This window comes from Pipistrellus kuhlii, unplaced genomic scaffold (genome assembly GCF_014108245.1).
Source record: "Pipistrellus kuhlii isolate mPipKuh1 unplaced genomic scaffold, mPipKuh1.p scaffold_m20_p_5, whole genome shotgun sequence".
NCBI lineage: Eukaryota > Metazoa > Chordata > Mammalia > Chiroptera > Vespertilionidae > Pipistrellus > Pipistrellus kuhlii.
In genome coordinates this window covers 12,484,544-12,493,092 of record NW_023425551.1, presented here as the reverse complement: position 1 = coordinate 12,493,092, position 8,549 = coordinate 12,484,544, and the positions used below count along the sequence as shown (strand labels likewise).

Genomic DNA, 8,549 nt, shown 5'->3' with positions numbered 1-8,549 from the left:
CCATTTAACCCAGTAATCCCACTTCTAGGAATATATCTTAAGAAATCAGAAACACCAATCAGAAAGGATATATGCACCCCTACGTTCAAAGCAGCACTATTCACCATAGCTAAGATTTGGAAACAGCCTAAGTGCCCATCAGCAGATGAATGGATTAAAAAACAGTGGTGCATCTACACAATGGAATACTACGCTGCTGTAAAAAAAAAAAAAAAAAAAAAAAAGGAACTCTTAGCACTTGCAGCAGCAGGGATGGACCTGGAGAGCATTATGCTAAGCAAAATAAGCCAGTCAGAGAAAGATAAATATCACATGATCACACTCATTTTGTGGAATATAATGAACAACATAAAGTGATGAACAAAAATAGATCCAGAGTCATAGAAGCATCGAACAGACCATGGAACCTCAGAAGGAAGAGGGGCAGGGTAAGAGATCAACCAAACGAAAGGACTTGTATGCATGCACAAGAACATAACCACTGGACAGACAGTAAGGGGGTGAGGGCATGTGCTGGGGGTGGGAGTGGCTGGGGAGAGGTCAATGGGGGGAAAAGGAGCCATATGTAATACTTTCAACAAGAAAGAATTTATTTTTTTTAAAAAAGGAGTTAAAATTATTTAAATGGAACTAGATTTGATTGCGCATTGTACTTTTTCAAAGGTTAAATTAATTCCATAGTTAACAGTATGTAAAGGTAAATACTTATAAGCTTAATTTCAAGAAATACATCCCTTCAGGCTACTTCATAGTAAAATTTCATTTTTAATATACAAAACATTTGCACAATACTAACCAAACAAAAGTAAAATGAACTTGAGTCCATATTCCTAAAAAATAAAGTTAGATACTGTTTGAGATGTTTCAATGCTAGTAAAAGAATACACAAATGCACACATCCCCCAAGCAGCCAATATTTTAATACACAATATTAACTAATATGTAAAAAGTGCTTTCATGATCTGTTATCAACTAAAATAAAAAAATTCATCATATAAAGTTCAAAACTGTGTTCTTTGACTTCTAACCTCTGCTCTTCTTTAGCATTACCTGTGAAGGAGAGAAAAATATGAAGATTCATATTATACCTATAGCAAATAAAACATAATCCTCAACAAAAAAATTAAATATTCCTATGTTTATAATATGGAAGACTCTGAATGTATAAAACCCAATACAGAAGATGATAAGGGAATCTTTTTGCCTTATAAATGGTCTGAGACTTCTACTTCTCTCAAATAATGTAAATCGTGTAGATTCTCAAAATCTGGTTTTATAGTCAGTTCTAGATGTTAACTTCTTCAATTGTAAGCCAAAAGTGTCCATATTAATGGTTCCCAACATTTGTAGACAATTTAGTAATCGTAAGAGTTACAGAATGTTCTAAACTTCTAAAATCTTATTTATAAATTGAGCATTTAACAACTAGAAAACAATACAAACCCATTGCAACACCATATTTCCTACATTTGTTCTGGAATTATATCAATTTAAAGACCAAGACTAGTCATCTAACACTGAAAAGCTTGTTAGATAGACAATTTTCAAAACATAATAGTCCGTGACAGAAATAAAATAACAGGTCTTTAATCTTAAAAGATGAGAAGCATTAGACCAGAATATATCCAAAATATTTTTAAAGAACTTACCTACTTTTAGGTTAAGCATACCTACCATTTGTTAATAAAAACAAACCCTAAATTTAAAATACATACCTTCTTCAAGCTCGTAAACACTGATTCACCTACAGAAAAACTGACTTTAATGGACTAGAATCTTGTTATAATGTTTATAACTTTAAGAAAATTTGAAAACCCTAAAAAAAATTTCCAAGGTCCGAACATTTCTAGGCTTGCACATATGCCACCAAATAGGTCTGTATCCTAAGTTAGTATTTCTCTGTTTGATGTATGGATACTACAAAAGTACTATGTATTTAAATGAATTTACAAAATGCTGAGTATATTATGTATTCACATTTCCAAAATGCTAAGTTAAACAGAGTTCAACAAGTTTCTTTACTGCTATATTTCCCATAACCTTTTATAACTTTACATAACTATCTATACTAATAAAAGGGTAATATGCTAATAAAAGGGAGACCTTCTGAACAAAGCCATGTTGGTGGGGCCAAGGCAGAGGTGGATAGGGATGATCAGGCCAGGAGGGGAGGGGAGTTGGGGGTGATCAGGCCAGCGGGGAGTTGAGGGCAATTGAAAACAAGAAGCAAGCAAGCAGGCCAGCAGGGGAGAAGTTGGGGATGAGCAGGCTGGTGGGGGAAAGGGAGGGAAAAAGAGGAGACAGCTGGGGGCAATCAGGCTGGCAACGGGGGGGGGGGGGGGGGCAGATGAGGGTGAGAAGGCTGGTGGGGGGGGCAGTTGGGGCAAGCAGACAAGCAGGCAAAGTGGTTAGGGGCGATCAGGCATGAAGGCAGGTGAGAGGTTAGGAGCCAGCAATCCCCCAAGAGGTTCCCAGACTAGAGAGGATGCAGGACTCCCCCACCCCCTCCCCAATGCACGAATTTCATGCTCTGGGCCTCTAATATGTAGTTATATAAAGATATTAACATTGTGCAGATGAACAAAAAGTACATGGAACTCTCTATATTATTTATGCACTTTTTGTGAGTCAGTTTATAATTATTTCAAAACAAAAGTGTACAAAGACATACAGTGTCAAAAGTAAGTCTCTTTCCCACATCGCTCCCATTCAACCATGGTTGCCAATTTCTTGCATATTCTTATAGTAACAGATTCTATATACATAATAACATTGTGACTATTCAAGGAGGTATAGTATGTTATCTAAATGTATCTTGACACCAGAAGCTTTTCATGGTGGGGCATCTACTAACATCAAGTGGAAATGACCTCCGGAATATATTTGGAAAAAACTCTGCCCTAGGCCTCCTACTCTCATATTATATAGAACTACCAGGAAGAAGCAATCTCTCTGTTTTTATAAGTAATTTGAGTCATAAGTCACGCAAAATACAGTTAGAAAAACAAATAGGCAATTAGAAAAGCAAAATGATCAAGAAGAAAAGTTTGATAAATTTCAAGGTGATAACCTTCTCAACTATCTATAGCCCACTACAAATCCTACATATTACAGCCAAATATTAATTTTCCCATAAACAGTAATAAATCAGTGGCCATGAATATTTGCATCAGCGATCCAAAGAGAGAAAGAAAATCTGACTCCTTAATTAAATCCATTAACATGAAAAGCTAAGTATCAACTGAGTAGACACAGCTGAATAAAAAAGTCTAAATCAGGCAGAGGTGATGAACCAAGTGGTACTTTTAAAATCAATTTTCATTCAAGAAAAAAAAAAACCTCACGTCTGGCTAACGTGGCTCAGGGGTTGAGTGTGGACTTATGAACCAGAAGGTCAGGACACATGCCCGGGCTGTGGGCTTGATCCCCAGTGTGGGGTGTGCAAGAGACAGCTGATCAATGATCCTCTCTCATCATTGATGTTTCTATCTCTCTCTCCCTCTTCCTTCCTAAAATCAGTAAAAATATATTTTAAAAAAATAAATAAATCAGGCCTTACCTTTGCTGCAGCCAGTACATGCTGGTCTTTAATGATTCCACACTTATTCTTACAAGCATCTGTCCTGGACTCTTCTGCCAGTCGACGAATAAACAGTAAACAGTTCAGATGCACCTTTAAAAGAGAAAATTCAAAAGGATTTTTAAAATATTGATGTTCCAAAATAAGGGCTTTTAAAAATAAAAGATAACAAAATGTAATGTTGTACTAATTTAGTATTATGATTAAATAAATTATTTTTTAAAGTAACAGAATCTATTTTAATATAGGCCCATCTTAGATTCCATACAAATGAGACAGTTATTGAAAAAGACCATGTAAGGCTAACCAAAGGCTATAGACAATAGCATTATTGTAAAGAATCCTTAGATCACAATTTATGTAGAACTTTATTAAGTAACAAATATTCCTGCTTCTGATTCCAAATAACTTATGTATGTAAAATTTTCCCAAAATCTAAAATCAAAACAACATATTTAAGGCTAATCATCTTTCAATCTATAATCCAAGGCTAAAAATTTTTTTAATCAGGTATTTGAAAGACCTATTCAAAAAAAGGTAATAATTGAAATTCTGAAGATTTACTGAGTTGAAGAGTATATATACAAAGGTCATTACTTATTATCTAACAATATCAAAAAAATCATATCTACTATTAGTAATCTTTAAGTCACCTTTTAAGAAATTATTTAAAATAGATTATAAGCAGACAGAACAAAATTCAAAACTCCACAAGGATTGTAGTTAAGTAAGTTGTTAGTATTGTGGAAAGCTGGATAAAAGATACATAAGTAATTTCTACTATTTTGCCACTTCTTGTGAATCTAGATTGAAAAATAAAAATATAAAACAAGAGTCTACAAAAGGGTAGACTGTCAAAAATAAGTCTCTTTTCCATGCAGTCCCATATTTATTAATTGTAAACTTACAATATTCAAGGTGTTACATTAAACATTAGGAATAAAGTATTTCCAAACTCCCCAGGCCAATGGCAGAATCAAACCTATAAAGAAATCAAGTAGATGCCAGAGTAAAATAGAGTTAATCCTTTTAGGGAGATTCAAAAAGGCTTCACTGAGGAAGTGGTATGTGAACTGGGTTTTGAAAGAACTGGAGTGTGCTGAGAGGAGTGAGGTTATCTTCAGGCAGAAGAAATACCATATACACTGTACAAAACACAACAGAAAAGTAGGTTAGTTTTGTGTTAAAGATAATGGGAGACACAAAAAAGAGATATGTATAGTTCCTTCCCCTGAAGAAAGCTGCATTACCACAGTAGGAGACAAAACTGATATATAAAATTCCTAGTGAACAGTGTCAAATTACCAATAGCTAAACCATATGATGTACACCTTCTCTGCTATCAAAATTCAGGGGGGGGGGAAAAGGTCATAGCAAGCTGCCTGAACTGTAGAAAGGTTTATGGATGATGTGGGACATCTGCTGGGTAAGATTATGAAGTGTCAACGGCAAGCAGAAAACCCTAAGCAAAGAAACCAGGGTGATGCATGGCACACACGCAGAGTGGAGGAGAGCAAGCAAAAGCCAAAGAACAGATTCGGACCTAAGAAGAGATAGTGGCCTAAAGAAACTCATTTCCCCTTCCTGTGAGAATGCTCGGAATTTCAGCTCACCTTCTTTCCTGCTGGATCCCACCTGCTGTCCATGAGTCACTTTGGGGCAGACAGTGTGAATGGAAGAGGAAGCTGATTACTGAGAAATTTTTGCCAACCTATCTAACAGTCTCCTAGATAGACTTGAGCAGGTACATTTCTTCCCCACCCACTTGGGACCCCAGGACCAATGAAAACTGCAGGAAAAAAATGACCTAAAAATGGCTTGTAAATCAATTTCACTTTAACCCAAAGCACCTGTGCCACCTTTATCATCACCACTGGGGGGGAGAGGGGGGTGATGGTTACAAAATAGAATAGATATTGTCTTTTCTTATGGGATCTAAGACAGGAACAAGAAAAAGGAGGATAGGAGGTGTTAAATGGGCTATTTTTTTCCAGCCAGAAACAAAAATGTTTGTTTTGGCCCTGACGGGTTTGGCTCAGTCGGTAGAACATCCCAGGTTCGATTCCGGTCAAGGGCATGTGCCTTGGTTGCAGGCACTTCCCCAGTAGGAGGTGTGCAAGAGGCAGCTGATTGATGTTTCTCTCTCATCGATGTTTATAACTCTCTATCCCTCTCCCTTCCTCTCTGTAAAAAAAAAAAAAAAAAAAAAATCAATAAAATATTTTTAAATGTTTATTTTGGCTTCAGAGACCAAATAAAGGAAAAATGAAGACAATTCTATAATGTCCTTGTTAGCTACGATTCTTGACCTTGATCTCCTGAAAATTAGGTACCCACTTATAATGTCTCCTTCACTCAACCGGCTCTTGTAACAAACCTTAGGCGTCTCCCACGGTTTAAACCTAGAGGAAGACAGTGTTCATGCTGCCAGAGGGGTGTATGGTCCAGGCACTGTACATGAAAACTCCGAATTTATTTCACAGCGGCTTGGTGGTGGCTATTGGCTAGCTTAAGCATGATGCTACAGGCATTATGAGTCAGAGAGAGGTTTGGCTTGGAAATTGAATTAACAGACGTTCATGTCTGTCCAGGAAAACGAATTCGCAGCTGAGAGCAAACTACTTACAAATTACCTTTCTGAATCGGGGTTCGATAGTAAGCAAGCTAAAGCGGAGAAAACAAGGCAATATATTCGGTTAACGAGGTAAAAAGGCATGTCAGTAATGCCTTTTACAATAGTTAAAATTAAAAAATGGCCGAAACCGGTTTGGGTCAGTGGATAGAGCTTCAACCTGTGGACTGAAAGGCCCCAGGTTCGATTCCGGTCAAGGGCATGTACCTTGGTTGCGGGCACATCCCCAGTGGGGGGAGGGGGGGGTGCAGGAGGGTGCTGGTCCAAGTTTCTCTCTCATCGATGTTTCTAGCTCTCTATCTCTCTCCCTTCCTCTCTGTAAAAAAAAAAAAAAAAAAAAAAAAAAAAAAAAATTCAATAAAATATATTTTTAAAAATGACCCGGCCCGAATTCCAAAATCTATTCATAAACGGCCGTTATCTTTCTTCCTTTGGCAAGTACACTCCACTCAGTTCCATATTGTGCTCCTGAACAGCGATATGGAAAAAGCGATAAGCAGGAACCTAACGCCAACGTAAGTTTTCTCCTTACGTTGATTTGGCTAATAGCCTTCTAGAGTATGTATGTATGTATGTATGTATGTATGTATGTATGTATAAATAAATAAATAAATAAATAAATAAATAAATAAATAAATGATGGCACCGATCGCTCCATGTCAGTGGCCTCCAAGCGCCAGGATCCGAGCAAACCCCTGTGTTCTGGGCGGGACGCGCCCTAAACACGGGCCCGGAAGAACGAGATGGTCCGAGGACCCAAAATAAAAGATGGGGGTGGGGGGTGACTTCCCCGACCTGCCCCGGCCCCACCGCAAGCCCCCACAGGCAGAGGACTCACCAGCAAGTCGCACCTGGTCCCCAGATGAAGGTGAGGCTTCCGCCGCTTGAAGACGCGCCGCAGAAAGCCGCGGGGAGCCTTGCGCTTGACCCGCTTCCTCTGAGAGAGCGTGGCCGCCACCGCCATGCCTCCCCGTCAGGCACCGCCGCCGCGGCCCTCGGGGTCCCCCCGGCGCCGCGCAGGAGCAGCCGGCCGCCGCGGGCAGAGCGGACACAGGCCCGCCGATGTAGAGTTCCCTCCGACCGCGATCCCGGCCCCGGCGTTTGAATCCGCCGCCGAAAAAGCGCGCCCGGCGCCCGGCAGTGACGTCACCGCGCTAGCCCCGCCCCCGGGGCCGCCTGAAGTTGTTTGATCGCTGTCCTTAAAGGGCCCACGCCTCCTGGAACGGCCCGATGTCCTACCTACACCAATGCTGAGGCATCATCTCTCCCAGGTTTCATAGAGATGTCGGAAAACTGTGGAACGTATGGGTGTGCCAGGGCAGCCACGCCTGCTCTCCAAGCTCCCACTCTATACTGAGCCCAAAGTGATGACTTAAAAAGTAGGTGAGTTGAAAGAAGCTTGTGATGTTGTATCAGGATTCCTGAAGAACCGGTGTCTTCCTGGCAAGGCATGGTTTTCGGATAGTAACAGCTAACCCTTTACACTTTTACAGAATTCCCGTTTGATTCTTCCCTGAAGTCTTTTCGTGAGTCTGTTCTTTATAAATGAGACTCCCTTTCATTTTAAGGCCCTGTGCTGCTGAACCTTGAAATGACTTCAGGCGTAGTTTAAATATACTACCTACCTCTTTGAAAACTTTGCTACTTCAAGCCATTAACTTTTCTCTTATCTAAGCTATTGCATAGATAGTTCTCAAACTTCATGGCCCATCAAGGGAAGCAACCACCCCTGGGGATTCTCCTTCAAGAAGTCTTAAGGGGACTTTGAGAATTTGCATTTCTAACCAGTACTCAGACCATGTTGGCATTGCTTAGTCTCAGGATTGGTCTGAGATCATTGCGATTTTCATTGCATCGCTAATCCTATGCCTCTAGTAATTATTCTGATTTCAATAACCACACAGACAAGCTTTTCCAACACCTCCTCAGTGATCCTTCCAACACCTCCTCAGTGATCTTATCTTTCATCCCACTGAGAAGGCTAACCCCTATTTTGTAAAACTACTGTTTGGAATTCTCTGTTATTCTAAAATAACAACAACAACAACTTTGCTTTCTAGCCTGCTTTAGCCTGCTTGAATAATGAGGAAGATAAATATAGCTGTCTGACCTTATAGGCCAGAGACTAGATACCCACATACTCCCAATGCCATGGCAGGTATATTTTTTAATTGGATAGAACTGTGTTGTGTTCAAGGCCATCAGTGAGATAACCATTAAGCACACATAGGGTTGGCTCTTTAATAAAAAGGGAAGTTTTGTTTGTAGCTCTGCTTAGAATTTGAATTCATTTTCCTCTGAACTCACTAGTGAATGAAATGTGACTCCAAACTCTCT

At 39.6% G+C, this 8,549-nt stretch overlaps 1 protein-coding gene across 2 annotated transcripts; it reads right to left on the bottom strand.

Annotated features, from left to right (window-relative positions):
• Nucleotides 1-903: 903 nt before the first annotated feature.
• Nucleotides 904-7,359, bottom strand: CENPW (centromere protein W). Of its 2 annotated transcripts, XM_036415082.2 has the most exons (3): nt 7,051-7,343; nt 3,560-3,673; nt 904-1,050 (listed from the first exon to the last, which is right to left on the bottom strand). In XM_036415082.2, the coding sequence occupies exons 1-3, from the start codon at nt 7,174-7,176 to the stop codon at nt 1,024-1,026; spliced, it is 267 nt and encodes an 88-aa protein (XP_036270975.1). In that variant the 5' UTR covers nt 7,177-7,343; the 3' UTR covers nt 904-1,023. The 2 variants fall into 2 exon arrangements, with proteins under 2 accessions (XP_036270975.1, XP_036270976.1); XM_036415083.2 differs by lacking the exon at nt 904-1,050 and having other exon boundaries at nt 3,556-3,633; nt 7,051-7,359.
• Between the last annotated feature and the right edge of the window lie 1,190 nt (nt 7,360-8,549).